The 17,257-nt window shown below is 49.8% G+C and overlaps 1 protein-coding gene and 1 pseudogene across 1 annotated transcript; both read right to left on the bottom strand.

Annotated features, from left to right (window-relative positions):
- Positions 1-3,193: 3,193 nt before the first annotated feature.
- On the bottom strand, positions 3,194-4,093 carry LOC128937071 (mas-related G-protein coupled receptor member H-like; annotated as a pseudogene).
- A 6,400-nt stretch (positions 4,094-10,493) lies between these two features.
- LOC128936271 (proto-oncogene Mas-like) lies at positions 10,494-11,408 on the bottom strand. The gene has a single exon (XM_054275072.1). It carries the CDS (start codon positions 11,391-11,393, stop codon positions 10,494-10,496), a length of 900 nt encoding a protein of 299 aa, XP_054131047.1. The 5' UTR covers positions 11,394-11,408.
- Positions 11,409-17,257: the final 5,849 nt, after the last annotated feature.

The raw sequence follows: 17,257 nt of genomic DNA, 5'->3' as shown, positions 1-17,257 counted from the left end.
CCCTGCAGTGGGAAGGATTCAGTGGGGAGGAGTGAGATGTGCAGGGGACGAGGGCAGTGGGAATTGTGGGGTGGGAGAGGGAGTTGGGAGGGTTGGGCTGTTTGGCAGGAGATTGATAAATAAGACACAATAAACATTTTCACCTCCCCTGTAGTTGCTTAAAGATTAACAGGGCAGAAATATAAAAGGATATATAGGTGTGGACACAGGATGATAAGCCCAGCTGCAAGCACGGGGGACAGTGATAAGGAGGCCCACAGTAATTTGGGGTAAGTTCTGTAACAAGAAGCAAGAGCACGTGGCCAAAAGAAAAGTTCAAGGCAAGGTCACCTTTAATATCAGAGCACTCAGTGAATACAAACACCAGGGACGCCTCTCAGTGAACCTCCTTGAGCATCAAAGGCTGTTCAGTGGGAAGTGGGTGCCTGGAAATGAGTTCCAGGAAATGGTGCTTATGTACTGGACAAGAACAATTTTTTAATGTCTATATATGGCTATAGTGGATAAAAACACTGTTGTAAACTCTCACAACACAGACAGAAATAAAGAGAGATCCTTCTGCATGTCTTACTGCCTAATACTTCTCTTGGTAACACCGTTAGTTGGTGTTAGGAACTTTGGTGTCAGTCCTCATCCATGCCATGCCATGCCATGCCATGCCATGCCATCCCATCCCATCCCGATGGGTTCCCAGTCTCTGGACTCTCGCTGGCTGCAGGTGTGGCCTGTTGGGCTCTGCTGCTGTCCAGTGGCAGATTTGGGATTGGTGGCACCCAGAGCCCTCCTGCCCCCTCCAGCCCCTGTCTGCCTGATGCCTTGGGCTGGCTCCCTGGAACAGAGGCCAGAGCAGGTGAAGAGAATAAAAGGAGGCATTGATGAAAGGCCTTCAAAAGGTTCACCTTGGGCTCTCAAAGCCTGCAAGAGGGGCTGCACCCAAAATGGACAATGGCCATGAGTTTTTCAGACAGATATAAGTTTGGTCCATTTACAAATCAGGGGTTAATCCTCCAATTACAGCTTCAGGTAATGAAGTCATTTAGTCCCAGTTTGCCCTCCCCATTCACTTTTGTCTGTACTTTTCTGGGCCTGAGGCAGCAGAGTGTCCGTGAATTTCAGGCCTAGAGGGATTGTTTTGTCTGACCAAAATGTGCAGACAGTTAACTAACACTTTTACATGGAATTTAGAGTTATGCAGTAATGCAATACAGGATATGAAAAATAGAAAGGCTAAAATCCTAAGGCATCATGCACCCCTCTGACATCCTCTAGAAATTGCCCCCAGGCTGCCTTCCCCTCCAGACAGCCCCGCTCCTCTCCTGCCCCACTCAGGAGCCCCAGCAGTGTTTCTGGTGCTCCTGGCAATTCCATGCTTCTGCAGCGCAATGAACAGCAGTGGAGCCATCCCTGTAGTGCCTCTTGTTTGTGTGCAAAGGAGGTTGGGGGGCTGGAGAGCAGGGATGGAGCTGGGGAGGGGCATCTCCAAGAGAAAGACAGCCCCAAAGCCTTCCGGGGCAGGCTGGGGTGAGCAGCCCGTGGGGAGGGACTGGAGCCTGAGGCCCGGGGCTGGGAGGGATGGGAAGGACGGGAGGTGGGTGGGCTGCATGGGGAGTGGGATGGGAGGGTGCTGTGGGAGGGGTGGGACATGATGGAGCTGCTGGGAAGATGTGGTGGGAAGGTGTGGGGTGTGGTGGGTCTGGAGAGAAGGTGTGGGGTGTGGTGGGGCTGGAGAGAAGGTGTGGGGTGTGGTGGGGCTGGTGGCCTCAGGGAAGCCCCAGGGAGGGGGATGATGCCCCGTGGAGCCCATGGTGACAAACACAGGTGTCACCCTGCTCCTGGAAGGGGGTGGCTGTGCTGAGGATCACGGCCTCCTCCTCTCCTTGCTGCTGCACCACCTGAGCCTGCTGAGGGAGCAGCTGAAGGCAGTGGAGAGGAAGAATTTCTGAAGGCAGACAGACCTTTGCACCTGGCTCACAAAATTAAAAATTAAAGATCTCAGGGGAGATCTCTGCTGTGACACTCACAGAGCCCTCGGGGTGGGGAATGCTGAGCCCCTGGGCCATCGTGTCCATGCCAGCCCAGCTCTGGGCACTGGGGATCATGGTTGCTGCAGGGAGCACAAGCCATGGCTGTGTCCCCTCTGACACCAAGACATTTAGGTCTAACAGCAAAAGCGTGTTAGACTAATAAGTATTTTGAGTCAAAATTGTGAACATATTGGAAATATACTTGCCATAGACAGATTTAAAGAAACAACACTTTCCAGGCATTTTTATGCATTATAATATCCAGGATTTTTTATAGATACTCCCAAATGTTGTCCCAATTTCTTACGTCATGGTATAGGTGTTTTGTTTCTTTTAATTAGTAGAAGAATATGCCATCTATCTTAGTTAAATGGATAACCTGAGTTTTTTTCCAGTAAACAGTGTTTTATTAAATTTAATGTACAAGCCTAGAAAATGGTCTCTTATTGCCATTGCAATTTATGTCTTGCATCTTTTTAATTACGTCTTTTGGTATGCATAGGCCTCTGAAATCTTAAACCTCTCAAGATATAATTCTTATTCTATGACATCCAATTATTTCTAGTTATATGATAACCATTTGAAGTACTTTATTGATTGTTTTCTCCATCTATTGAGTAAGTACTCTATGGGGTATGCGCTGATAAAGTTTTCTACTGACACTTAGCCAATACAGTTCTAAATCAAAACCAGCTAAAAAACCACAGTCAAAAAAGCCTTGACTAATTAAACATAGTTCATTACAGAAATTCCTAAACAGTCACAGAATTCCTGGCTAACTACCTCTCTGTCCCCTCCCTCCAGCCACATTCCCGGCTGGCAGCAGCAGCCAGAGGAAGCCGGGAAGCGCTGGCAGAGGGGGCAAAGGCAGCTCAGGGTTCACGGTGCTGTTTATTGATATCAGACCTCAGTGGGATGCAGGAACCAGGTGCCAGCGGGAATTTTGTAATCACAGCCGTGTTGGGAAGGATTATTTTGGGGGTTAAGTGCTCTAGGACCCGTGAGGGAGGAGCAAATCCATGCTCCAGTGTGCTCTGTGCAGAGCATCCCTCCCACACGGCCCTTTTCAATGCCTCTGCTCCCTTTCCCTGCCGGAATAAGGGTGGGAGGGTGATCCTGAGTCACTGCCCCATGGTCCTGCATGGGGGCACCTGAAGGGTTCAGCAGGCTCAGACCCCCCTGTCCCTGGTGGCATCATTACTGGGGGCAGTGCTCCCTTCTGGCTCCTCAAACACCTTCTGGATGCACTCCCTGAGGGACCCCATGGAGCAGCGCCTCCAGCACTTTGTTACTGAGATGTAGATGAGGGGGTTGATGCTGCTGTGCATGCAGGCAAATAGGAGAACAACCCGGGGGGACACAGTGGTGTAGCCGAGCTGCTGCAGGAAATTCCAGAGACTGAGGGGGAGAGTGAGGAGCACTGCCAGGAAGACAATGATGTCAAGGCTCTTGGATTGCTGCTGCTAGGAGCTACCCTTGAAGTGAATGAAGAGGATTGTGCTGGAAATGACCATGGATGGAGCAAAGACGAGGAAGTTGAGGATGTACAGGGAGATGAGAGCCCCCTGGCAGAGCTTGTGTTCCTGTGACTGGCACAGGGAATTCACCGCAGAAATGGCAGCAATGGCAGTGATGGAAAGGGCCCAGAGCACGGCATTGACCACCACCCATGAGAGGCCCTTGGGAAGGTGGCAGAAGAGCCCAGGTGGGCAGAGCATGGACCTGCCCCTCTCGATGCTGATGGCCGTCAGCCGGTACAGCCCTACGCTGTGGAACATTGGGAAGAGGAGGAAAAGGAAGCGTATGGATGCTGGGGATGTGATGGAGGAGCAGGAGAAATCCTCCTGCAGGAAGAGCAGAGTGGAGGGGACCATGAAGATGAGGAAGAGGAAGTTGATGATGGCCAGGTCAAGGATGTAGGCAGTGATGGGTTTCATCGTGTCCCTCTGGATGTGGAACCTGAGGACCCAGAGCACAGCCCCGTTCCCAGCCAGCCCACAGAGGCAGATGAGCAGTGTCACACCGTGTATGGCCATGTTGGGGACATCTGTCTCACAGAGATCATGCCCTTCAGCATATTTGTTAGCAGGGGGGGACACAATGCTCATCCCCATGGATGGACACTGGGCAGGCAGTGGGATGTGGCCCCTGGCTGTGGTCAGAGTGGATGGGCAGTCAGTGCTTGGAGAATCCAGGGATGGACCATGTGGCTCCTGAGCAGCTCCCTGCAGTGGGAAGGATTCAGTGGGGAGGAGTGAGATGTGCAGGGGAGGAGGGCAGTGGAAATTGTGGGGTGTGAGAGGGACGTGGGAGGTTTGGGCTGTTTGGCAGGAGGTTGATAAATAACATAGAGAATTAACATTTTCAGCTTTTCTGAAGTGGTTCAAAAGCAAAGTGGCCAAAATTTTACAGGATGTGTTATAGATGGATAATGGGATGATTGGCTCTCACAGTTAAGGGATGAACACAGTGTGAATATTAAGAGAAGCTTTATTGATGTATAATTATGTTATTGCAGTCTGTTGTTTAGATGTCCCCTGTTGTCCGCATTGTCCCCTTCTCTCCCCTCTGTCCTGTTGCCATCAGAGAGCCTGAGTCATCTAGCACAGGTGGAAAGAAGGGCTGTACAAAAGCTTGTTGCTGGGGGGGAAGAGTTGCAGCATGAGGACACCTGACCCTCCAGTCAAGCTGCAGGAAAGCAGGCTCCAGCAATAAACACAAAGGAGGGCTGACTGACAGACTTTGGGAGGGGCCAGGTTTAGCTGATGCAACCCCCGTGGTATCAAAGGTGAAGCATCCATCCTGAAGATCAGCCAGCCACGTGGTGGGCAGCCATGAAGGAAGCTCCCAGGCCTGCTTCTCCTTATTTAGTCCTTTTGTTGCATTTTTTGTTAAGGTTTAATAAACCTTTAAAATTTTAAAAAGTGGGTGGTTGTTTCTCCCAGGATGTAAAGGCTGTCACACAGGATGAGACACTCGGCAGGAACCAGTGCAGAAACAGATCAGTAGAGCTGCAGTGATTTTGGGGCAAATTCTGGAACAAGAGGCAGCAGTGCATGGCCAGAGGAAAAGTTCAAGGCAAGGGTACCTTTAATATGGCAGCATTCATTGAATATGACCACCAGAGATACCCTCTGAATGAACCTCGGGGATCATAAAAGGACTTGCAGGAGGAGGTGGAGACATGAAAATCAGTTCTAGGAAAATGGTGTTTATGTATTAGATAAGAAATACTTTTTAATGCCTACATGTGGTTCTAATGGATAAATACCCAGTTGTAAAATCTCACCATAGACACAATACAAGGAGAGATCCCTCTGTGTCCTGTGCAGGTCAAGAATTCCTGCTTCCTCATGCTTTGAACTGTGTTATAAACTGTGTTCTGGCCCATTTCAGCATTAGGATACAGACGGGATGCACAAGAGGAGAGAGAGGAGCTGGGGAGGGCCCTGCAGTCACCAGGAGAAGGTGTCAGGAACAGAGCAGCTGCTGCAGGAGAGGAAGGTGGGGTAGGGAGGAAGGCAAACATTCCCCTGACCTGTTCCCTGTGGGGCAGCAGCAGGCAAAGGGGTCTGTGCAGATCAGCGGCGCTTCCTGGTGCCTCTTGCTCCTTTGGGATCCATGTCCTAAAGCGGCTCCTGCTAGGTCAGGGACATGAAGGAGAAAGTGCCCAGATCACCAGGAGCTCCCCATTCCCGTCCCTCTGGCTCCTCTCTGTTCCCTTTCCTGGTGTTGTTTCCCAAGGGTTGGTGGAGTCATGGGGGGAGTGGGGGAATTGAAAATTGCAACTTAGTCTACTACAGAAATTCAGTTCCTCTGAGTCATTTATCTTGGGTGTGGGGTGGTGTGGTTTTTTTTGTTTTTTTGTTTGTTTGTTTTGTTTTGTTTTTTTTTCTTTTTGTTTTGTTTTTTGTTTTTTTTTTTATTGTTTATTTTCCCCTACAGTAGAAGTGGCTTTTGTCAGAAGCTCTAAATGAAGATTTTTGTGATCAGCTCCTCTTTACCTCCTGATGGGAAACACTCCTTCCCTGCAGAGTGTCCCATTCTGCAACTGCCTTCCCTTTCTAGACAGGTTTCTACCATTCCTCATTACTCTTCCCTGAGGTGTCATGGTCCCTCCAGCAGCAGAGGGATGCTGGTGGTGCTGGTGGCACTGGAATGCTGGCAGTGCTGGCAGTGCTGGTGAGGCAGCTGGGTGCTTCTCTGAAACAACTCCTGTTCTGGGAAGGGCTCTGAGATCATTGCCAAAACATGCTCTGGGCTGGGGAAGTACAGCCGAGCTGCTTCCTCCTCCTATCCTGATCCTGTCCACATCCTTGCTCCCCATCCCCATACCTATCCCCACCCCGCTCGCCATCCTTACCCCATCCTATCACATCCCACAGCTTTCCCTGATGGCGCCGTTCCCGCAGCCTGAGCGCAGCCTGTCAGGCTCTGCTCTCCTCCAGTGGGGAGATTTGGGATTGCTGGCATCCAGACCCCCTCCAACCCTCTCCTGACCCTTTCCAAACTGCCTGCAACACCCCAGTCCATCCCTGGGGACCCCTGTGCCCCAGAAAAGCCCCGATCCTTCCCCACTCCACCAGGGAACCCCGGCAGTGTCTCTGCTCCTCCTGGCCATGGGGTTCTTAGACCCAGGAGGGAGGAGCAAAGCTCAGCTCCAAGCTGCTCCAGAGCAGAACAGAGAAGGGTAAATGTGGCTGGAGCCAGTGCAGAAACAGATTTGGAGGCCTGCAATGGTTTGGGGCAAGTTCTGTAAAAAGAAGCAAGAGCACATGGCCAAAGGAAAAGGTCACGGCAAGGTCATCTTTGATATCACAGCACTCAGTGAATGCAACCACCAGAGACCCCTCTGAATGATCCTCCAGGGCCAGCAAAGGACTTGGAGAAGGAGGTGGATGCATAGAAATGAGCCCTAGGAAAGTGATGTTTATATATTAGAAAAGAAACACACTTTAACTATAGTGTGTGGTTATGATGGAAAAAACCCTGTTGTAAAATCTCACCCCAAAGAGAAATATGGAGAGATCCGTCTGTGTGTCATCTGCCTCCTAATGCTTCTCATTGTGTTGGAAAGTTTATTCTGGCTGATTTTGCTATCACTACCAATTCCCATCTCCCCTTCTCATGCCACGCCACGCCTCGCCACGCCATGCCATGCCATGCCATGCCATGCCATGCCATGCCATGCCATGCCATGCCATCCCATCCCATGGCCGCTCCCCGTGTTGAAGCTCTGTCCCTCAGGCTCTGCTGCTCTCCAATCAGGACATTTGGGATCAGCACCATCCAGATCCTTCCTGGCTCCTCCTGCTCCCTCCCACACGCCCAGACCCCCGGGGACGCTTCCCCCCCTGCCCGCCAGCCCCGCTGCACCCGGGAGCAGGGACATCTCTGCTGTGACACTCACAGAGCCCTCGGGGTGGGGAATGTTGAGCGCCTGGGCCATCGTGTCCGTGCCAGCCCAGCTCTGGCACTGGGCATCATGGTTGCTGCAGGGAGCACAAGCCATGGCCGTGTCCCCTCCCTCCAGCCACATTCCCGGCTGGCAGCAGCAGCCAGAGGAAGCCGGGAAGCGCTGGCAGAGGGGGCAAAGGCAGCTCAGGGTTCATGGTGCTGTTTATTGATATCAGACCTCAGTGGGATGCAGGAACCAGGTGCCAGGGGGAATTCTGGGGTCACAGCCGTGTTGGGAAGGATCCCTTTCAGGAAAGCAGGTTTTAAGTGTTCTGGGAGGTGTAAGAGAGGAGGGAAAGCCATGCTCCAATGTGCTCCCCCGCAGAGCATCCCTCCCACATGGCCCTTAGCAATGCTCCTGCTGCCTTCCCCTGCAGGAATTGAGGTGGGAGAGTGACCCTGTGGATATTTATTAATCAGGTGACTCAAGGAAACCCTCAGCCAATGCCCCGGGGTGCTTCATCAGTGCAGTGGAAGGGATCAACAGGCTCAGACTGCCATGGAATCACTGAAATCATTCCCTGGTGGAATCATTGCTGCTGGCAGTGTTTTCTTCTAGCCCACCAAAGACCTTCTGGAGAAATTTCCTGAGGAACACATGCAGCAGTTCTTCCAGCATCTCTGTGAAAAACACCAATCACTTGTTTTTAAAATGTTAAAAGTTTAATAGTAATAAAATGGTTATAAAATAGTAATATAATTAGAGTAATAAAAATGTGGACAATTAGGATTTAGCATATTTTGGGACAGTAAAAACAAAGAGTTACAGACAGTCCTCTTTCTGGGAAAAATAAGCCTGAAAAAGGACACATATTAACAGAGGATTAACCCTTAAAAGCAGTAGCCTGTTGCATATTCATACATCTCATACATGGTGCATAAATTCCATTCAAACAAAGGATTCTGTCTGGTCATCGTCAACTTCCTCATAATCCTGACGTCATCTTCAGGACTGAGCGAGGCAGGAAGAAGTTTGTTTCTCCTGTTAAGGGAACTATAAATTCTTTTTCACAGAAAGATTTAGGTGTCCTGTGGTTGATATCTAGAGGGCAGTACCTCATTCCTCTCTTTTTAAAAAAGCCTCTTAACATCATTACATTTGAAACTCTATTTTTTCTATTCTTGGAGTGTTTTTTCCTCCCAGTTCTCATCTCAGCTCATGAGCCCTTTGTTAATTGCTGTTTCCCTCTCCTCTGCCCAGCTGAGAGCAGGAGAAGGTGAGTGAACGGCTTTCGTTGGTGCCTGGCGTTTGGCCAGTGCCAAACCACGAAAGGCTTGCAGCAGGTTATCAGCATCAGAGCCCACATTTCTTACTGACAGTACCCTTGATGATGCAATAAAAGTTATTGGAGACCCGATGTTGGGGTGCTGGGGTGCCCATTCCAGTCCTTCACCAGAGCTCATCCTCCTCCTCCTCAGCCTTGGGAATACTTGTGGTTGTTTTTTCCTGATCTCATCCTTTGCAAGCAGGGACATCTTCCACTAGACCGAGCTGCTTCAAACCCCATCCAGCCTGGCCTGGAACACCTCCAGGCATGAGGAGGCCAGAGCATCTCTGGGAACCTGTGCCAGGGCCTCTCCTCCCCTGACAGGGAGAAATTTCTTCCCAATATTCCCCCTAACCCTGTTCTCTGGCAGTGGGAAGCCATTCTCCCTTGTCCTGTCACTTCAGGCCTTTGTCCAACGTGCCTCTCCAGTTCTTGGAGCCTCTTTAGGCCCTGGAAGGGGCTCTAAGGTCTCCCTGAAGCCTTCCCTTCTCCAGGCTGAACAGCCCCAGCTCAGAGACCTCAGAGAAGCCACAGGGAGGGGGGTGATGCCCTGTGGAGACAATGGTGACAAACACAGATGTCACCCTGCTCCTGGAAGGGGGTGGCTGTGCTGAGGAGCACGGACTCCTCCTCCCCTTGGAGCTGCACCATCCCAGCCTGCTGAGGGAGAAGCCAATGCCAGGGCAGAGGAAGAATTTCTGAAGGCACAAAACCACCAGCAAGGAAATCAGTAAAAAACAGGTTTATTATTAAGCAAACCAATGTGCTATCCCTATTTTTGTGTTTGTGTGTGTTCAAGGGCATATGACAAAAGGACAGGGTGGACAAGGATTAAAAGGAAAATGGCTTAAATGCTTTGCAACACTCAAACAGTACTTCAGTTACAGCTTAAACTTAGCAATTCAGAAGAGCAATATCACTTAGCAGCTTTTAACCCTATTTATGCCTGATAGTTCCTTGCAGGCCTGCCCCAGTGGGAAGTCTCAGGTACTAACACAGCTGAGAGAGCAGCATTTCTGCCACATTTGCCCCAGCAGATGCAGACGTGTGTGCACACAGCCAGCCAGGCAGGCAGAGTGAGTGCAAGGTGCCTGTGAGCAATTGCCCTGGCAGGCAGTGAAATGCTCCCTGCGGATCCCTTTGCATCTCCTCCCTGGGCCAAGGGCTGGGCCTGGAGCCCTGGCGGGATGGGCCCAGGAGCCGTCGGCGTTCGGGGATCAGCCCAGGGCAGCAGCCGGGAGAGATCCCAGCTGGGAGAGGCCCCAGTGCCAGGGAGCTTCTGCTCAGCGCTGCTGGGCCCAGCAGAGCTCCAAGGCTCTCCTGTGGGGCCGCTGCTCACAGGGCCCCAAGGCATGGGCGGCACTCACAGCAATGGCTCAGCCTGGCCACACTTGGGGCCGGCAGCTTCCTGAGACAGTGGGAGAGCAGGGATGCTGTGGCATCCAGGGTAATACAATAATTTGCAAGGCTGTTGATAAAAGTCCAGGAGGTGGTTGGACAGCAGCAGTTGCTGGGAGCAGAGGGTGTTTCTGATCAGCGCCACAGGAGCTGAGCCCAGGGGCTGCTCCTCAAGGCTGAGGCCTCCCAAGCACGGATCAGAGCCCAGAGCGGCCTGGAAAAGGGCTGGGGATGCAGCAGCACAGGGAGGGTGACCCTGCGGGCATTTATTGATCAGGAGACTCAAGGAATCCCTCAGCCACTGTCCCAGGGTCCTTCACCAGTGTAGTGGAAGAGATCAACAGACTCAGACCCCTGTGTCCACAGAAGGTTCATCTCTACAGTCAGTGTTTTCTTCTGGGTCCCCAAAGACCCTGTGGATCGCCTCCCTTAGGGACTGCATGGAGAAGTACTTCCTGCAGCTCTCCATGGAGCAGTGCCTCCAGCAGCTCCCCATGGAGCAGTCTCTCTTCCAGCTCCCCACCAAGAAGCAGATGAAGGGTTTGATGCTGCTGTTGATGCTGGTGAGCAGGAAAACCACCTGGGAGGGCACAATGGTGTAACCGAGCTGCTGCAGTAAATTCCAGAGACTGAGGGGCAGACTGAAGAGTGCAACAAGGAAGATAACAATGTCAAGCGTCTTTAGTGGCTGCTGCTGTAAGCCAGGCTTGCGATGAATGAAGAGAATTGTGCTGGAAATAACCATTGGTGCTGCAAATAGGAAGAGGCTGAGGGCGTACATGGAAGTGAGAATCACCCGACATTGCTCCTGCTCGTGTGACTGGCACAGGGAAGTCACCGTAGGATTGACAGTGATGACAACAAAGAGGAGGGCCCAGTACAAGACACTCATCACCACCCTCAGCAGGTGCTCAGGAAGTTGGCAACCACAAAAAAACAGGCAGAGGATGGACCTGCACCTCTCAATGCTGATGAATGTCAGCCGGTACAGCCCTATATTGTAGGTGAACAGTGACAGCTGGAAAAGCAGGTTCATATATATTGAGGGCATTGTAGCCGAGCAGGAAACCTCCTCCACAAGGAATACCAGGGTGGAGGGCAACATGAAGATGAGGAAGAGGAAGTCAGTGATGGCCTGATAGAATATGAAGTCAGTGATGGCATTAACGTGCAGGAGCGAGAGGAACACCCCGTTCCCAGCCAGCCCACAGAGGCCAATGAGCAGCATCACAATGTGCATGGCCATGTTGGAGACATTGATCTCACACTGACCAGGTGCGTCAGTTGGTGAGATGAAAAGACAGGACATGGTGCTCACCTCCATGGATGGACGTTGGGCAGGCAGTGGGATGTGGCCCCTGGCTGTGGTCAGAGTGGATGGGCAGTCAGTGCTTGGAGAATCCAGGGATCGAGCATGTGGCTCCTCAGCAGCTCCCTGCAGTGGGAAGGATTCAGTGGGGAGGAGTGAGATGTGCAGGGGAGGAGGGTGGTGGAAACTGAGGGGTGGGAGGGTTGGGCTGGTGTGCAGGGGATTGATAAATAAGAGAGAGAATTAACATTTTCTTCTCCCCTGAATTGCTCCAAGACGAACTGGTCAGAGAGATAAATGAATTTGAAGATGTGGACCTAGGATGATAAATGCTGCTGGAGCCTGTGCAGAAACAGATAAGGAGGTCCACTGTGGTTTTGGGGTAAGTGTTGTCAGAAGAAGCAAGAGCACATGGCCAAGGGAAAAGTTGAAGGCAAGATCACCTTTAACATCTCAGCACTCAGTGAATGCAACCACCATAGACCCCTCTGAATGAAGCCCAGGACATGAAAGGCTGTTCAGCAGGAAGTGGATGCCTGGAAATGAGTTCTAGGAAAATGGTGTTTATGTACTAGACAAGAAAAAATGTTATTCTCTATGTATGGGTATAATGGATAAAAACACTGTTGTAAAGTCTCACAACACACAAAGACATAAAGAGATACTACTGCATGTCCTGCTTCCTAATGTTTCCTTTGCTAGCACCATTGGTTGGTGTTAGGAACTTTATTGTCTGATTCTGCTATCACACTTCATCCATCCCATCCCATCCCATCCCATCCCATCGCGATGGGTTCCCAGTCCCTGGCCTCTCCCTGGCTGCAGGTGTGGCCTGTTGGGCTCTGCTGCTGTCCAGTGGCAGATTTGGGATTGGTGGCACCCAGAGCCCTCCTGCCCCCTCCAGCCCCTGTCTGCCTGATGCCTTGGGCTGGCTCCCTGGAACAGAGGCCAGAGCAGGTGAAGAGAATGAAAGGAGGCATTGATGAAAGGCCTTCAAAAGGTTCACCCTGGGCTCTCAAAGCCTCCAAGAGGGGCTGCGCCCAAAATGGACAATGGTCATGAGTTTTTCAGACAGATAAAAGTTTGGTCCATTTACAAATCAGGGGTTAATCCTCCAATTACAGCTTCAGGTAATGAAGTCATTTAGCCCCAGTTTGCCCTCCCCAATTCACTTTTGTCTATACTTTTCTAGGCCTGAGGCAATAGAGTGTCCTTGAATTTCAGGCCTAGAGGGATTGTTTTGTCTGACCAAAATGTGCAGACAGTTAACTAACACTTTCCATGGAGTTTAGAGTTATGCACTAATGCAATACAGGATATGAAAAATAGAAAGGCTAAGATCCTAAGGCATCATGCCCCCTCTGACATCCTCTAGAAATTCCCCCCAGGCTGCCTTCCCCTCCAGACAGTCCCGCTCCTCTCCTGCCCCACTCAGGAGCCCCAGCAGTGTTTCTGCTCCTCCTGGCAATTCCATGCTTCTCCAGCCCAAGGAACAGCAGTGGAGCCATCCCTGTAGTGCCTCTTGTTTGTGTGCAAAGGAGGTTGGGGGGCTGGAGAGCAGGGATGGAGCTGGGATGGGGCATCTCCAAGAGAAAGACGGCCCCAAAGCCTTCCGGGGCAGGCTGGGGTGAGCAGCCCGTGGGGAGGGACTGGAGCCTCAGGCCTGGGGCTGGGAGGGATGGGAAGGATGGGAGGTGTGTGGGCTGCATGGGGAGTGGGATGGGAGGGTGGTGTGGGAGGGGTGGGACATGATGGAGCTGCTGGGAAGATGTGGTGGGAAGGTGTGGGATGGGGTGGGTCTGGAGAGAAGGTGTGGGATGTGGTGGGGCTGGAGAGAAGGTGTGGGGTGTGGTGGGGCTGGAGAGAAGGTGTGGGGTGTGGTGGGGCTGGTGGCCTCAGGGAAGCCCCAGGGAGGGGGGTGATGCCCATGGAGCCCATGGTGATAAACACAGGTGTCACCCTGCTCCTGGAAGGGGGTGGCTGTGCTGAGGATCACGGCCTCCTCCTCTCCTTGCTGCTGCACCACCTGAGCCTGCTGAGGGAGCAGCTGAAGGCAGTGGAGAGGAAGAATTTCTGAAGGCAGACAGACCTTTGCACCTGGCTCACAAAATTAAAAATTAAAGATCTTTTGGGAGATCTGTGCTGTGACACTCACAGAGCACTCGGGATGGGGAATGCTGAGCCCCTGGGCCATCGTGTCTTTGCCAGCCCAGCTCTGGCCACTGAAGATCATGGTTGCTGCAGGGAGCACAGGCCATCGCTGTGTCCTCTCTGACACCAAGACGTTGAAGTCTTACAGGAAATTGTTTTAGGCTAGGAAGAATTTTGAGTCGAATTTGTGAACATAGTGGAAATATATTCGCCATAGACCTGTTCAAAGAAACAAGAATTTCCAAGCATTTTTATACACTATAATATCCAAGATTTTTTGATAAATATTCTTTAAATTGCTATAAATTTTTTACATTATGGCATTGTTGTTTTGTTCTTTTATTTACTACAATATACTGTCTCTCTTAGATTAATGCATAACCCAGGTTTTGTCCAGCTAAAGAACAATTCATCAGATTTGATGTCCTAGTTAGACAATTTCCTTTTCTTAGGTGCCCAAGCCTATGAATTGGCTCCTTTATTGCCATTACAATTTATCTCTTACAATTTATCATCAAGTCCTCTTGTGTGTGTAGGTTTCCAAACTCCTAATTATCTCAAGATATCATTCTTATTCTATGACGTCCAATTATTTTCTAGTTATATGATAACCATTAACAGTACTTTATTGAATTTTTTTCTCCAGCTATTGATTAAGTTCTCTAAGGGCTATGGGTTAATAGAGTTTTCTACGGACACTCAGCCAACACAGATCTAAAACCAAAACAGCTAAAATCCACAGTCAAATATGCCTTAACTAATTAAACATAGTTCATTACAGAAATTTCTAAACAGTCACAGAATTCCTGGCTAACTACCTCTCTGTCCCCTCCCTCCAGCCACATTCCCGGCTGGCAGCAGAAGCCAGAGGAAGCCGGGAAGCGCTGGCAGAGGGGGCAAAGGCAGCTCAGGGTTCACGGTGCTGTTTATTGATATCAGACCTCAGTGGGATGCAGGAACCAGGTGCCAGGGGGAATTTTGGGGTCACAGCCATGTTGGAAAAGATTATTTTGGCTCTAAGACCTATGAGGGAGGAGCAAATCCCTGCTCCAATGTGCTCTGTGCAGAGCATGCCTCACACATGGCCCTTTCCACTGCCTCTGCTCCCTTTCCCTGCAGGAATAAGGGTGGGAGGATGATCCTAAGTCACTGCCCCATGGTCCTGCATGGGGGCACTTGAAGGTTTCAACAGGCTGAGACCCCGTGTCCATGGTGTGTGTGTCTGCACATACAGTACCTGTGTGTGTGCCAGTGTGCACAGCTCTGGGTGCACACACAATTGCCAAGGTGTACCCGTGTTGTGTGCACTACTGTGTGCATAGATGTTAAATTACCCCCTCTCAGGTGTGACTCAGTCTGTGCACAGCTCTGTGTTTGAGCGTACAGGGACTCTGCAAGTGTGAACATGGCCCTGTGTAAGATATGTGTGTTAAAGTGTATGACACTGCACGTATTAGTGTGCACAGATTTGTATACTCATGTTAATGTACACAAGTTCTGCATGCAAGCAAGTCTCGTGTTTGTGAGTGCATGTACATTAGTAGAGACTGTACATAAGTGAGTGTCTCTGTGGCACACGTGTGCTACTGTGCACAAGGTGAGCATGCACAGCTCCATGTGTGTGTGCAAGTGTGTGCTGCTGACAGGTACCGCTGTACACCAGGGCTCTATGCCAGTGAGCAAGTACCTCTGTGTGTGTGCTGACTATACACATACCCCTGAGTGCACACATAGGCTGAGCACACCAGAGACACAGCTCTGGATGCACAGCTCCCTGCATCCGGCTACTACGTCACCTGAGAAGAAGAACCCAGACGTGTGTTTGTGTGTGTCAATGTGGATGTATCACTACTGAACTCTGCTGACCAGAGCAACCCCTAGCTCCCTGTGTATATTTTGTTACAATATGTAGAGTTCAACTTCTTTTATAACAGAAATACAAAGCGTGGTCCCCTGGCACCAAGATCAAGAATCCATAGCCTTCTTATGTCTCTACCACTGACTGCAAGGTGAGGGTACACACACAACCCACCAGAGAGCTCCATGGAAGCAGAAACCCTAGAAGTTTTGCGAAACCCCAAAGATTAAGTGCGCTAACACAGATCATAAAGAAGAGAAATTGCTTCCACTGAGCCATTCTGAGAAGACAAGAATGCTTACAAACCAGCCCATTCAAACTGCTGTTATTTATATTCTTAACTTGTGCCTTAATTTTGCTGTAGACTTGTAAGAACTTATAAGTGTGTGAACTCATTCTTGTAGATTGATAGACAAACGTCGCCCTGTTGTGGCACTTTGTGAAAGACAAGTGAAAGCCTCACAAGACTACTCTGCATGCTTTAAAAAACTATTTAAGTAACATTTTGAATAGAGAATCTAAATTGTATTAATCATTAATATAATTTTCCTATGAAAATTTCAAGTATCTGTTAAGGAAAGGGTCAGTAAAAAGTGGTGAAATAATTCATTTAAAAATTGAAGTATGATGGGAACCAGAGGGCAAGACCAGATTGGCCCCTGTACTCACCCCCAAGAAAATTATAACCCTACTGCAGGCAGCAATCCTATAGGCATGGCAGGAGGAGGTAAAAGCCATACTAGACCTCTGTTACTCCATTTTATCTGCTCAGACCAATTCGTGTCACAAACTCCACAAAACATTTTGCTTAAAGAAGACCTGAGATTTCTTTCCCTTTTCCACTGTCCTCACCCATATCAACAGACACTATTACAACTCATTCAAAATCAAACTTCACTTAAGAAAAGCTTAAGCAGTTAATCAAAACTGAAAATAAAAGATAATTGCTCGAGCCAAAAAACTTCTAAAAAAGAATAGGGGAGCTTGTTATAGATAAATAATGAGATGATTGGCTCTCTCAATTAAGGGATGAATACTGTGTGTATATTAAAAGAAGCTGTTTTGATGTATAGCTATGTTACTGCAGTCTGTTGTTTAGATGTCCTCTGTTCTCCCCATAGTCCCCTTTTCCCTCCCTCTGTATTGCTGCCATCAGACAGCCTAGCTTGTCTAGGACAGGTAAAAAGAAGGCATGTACATATACCTCTTGCATGGGTGTCTTAGGCTGGAAATGGGGGTGTGTATTCTATTCCTATCTGATGGGGCAATTATCTTCTGTTAATTAAGCAGTTTTCTTTATCTCTTCCACAACAGTCATCCCTCTGGGGAGATATCTTCTGTTAATGGGCCATTGAATCTCACTGCATGACTGATAAAATTACATCCCATTGTGAGAAGCTCTGCCCAGAGGGAAGAGCCAAGAATTCCCCCGTGGATATAATCTGAGATCTGGAAGACCACAGCCAGCCTTTTCCCACTGGATTCCCAGAGGAGCAGCTTTCTTCACTGGATCTTCAGAGGAAGACCAGGCCCATCTACATCCCCACTGGACCTTCAGAGGGAAACTCCATCCTTCTCCAGGATCCCTGCTCCAACAGAACCACAGCTGGCACTGCAGGAGGGCTGAGCCACCATTTAATGGGACTGCTACCAACACCCTGACCCACAGGGTGGCAGATCGTATTCTGACTCCGTCACTGTTGTTTTGTATTTCTGCATTGTTTATTTTTTTGGTTTTTAAAATTTTCTTCCCTATTAAGGAACTGTTATTCCTGGTCCCATATCTTTGCCT

Source organism: Melozone crissalis, unplaced genomic scaffold, assembly GCF_028551555.1.
Source record: "Melozone crissalis strain CALT ecotype California unplaced genomic scaffold, PUWL_Pcris_2 ptg000018l_1, whole genome shotgun sequence".
NCBI lineage: Eukaryota > Metazoa > Chordata > Aves > Passeriformes > Passerellidae > Melozone > Melozone crissalis.
Note: the sequence above shows the minus strand (reverse complement) of the source record. Positions and strands in the feature narration are given on the sequence as shown.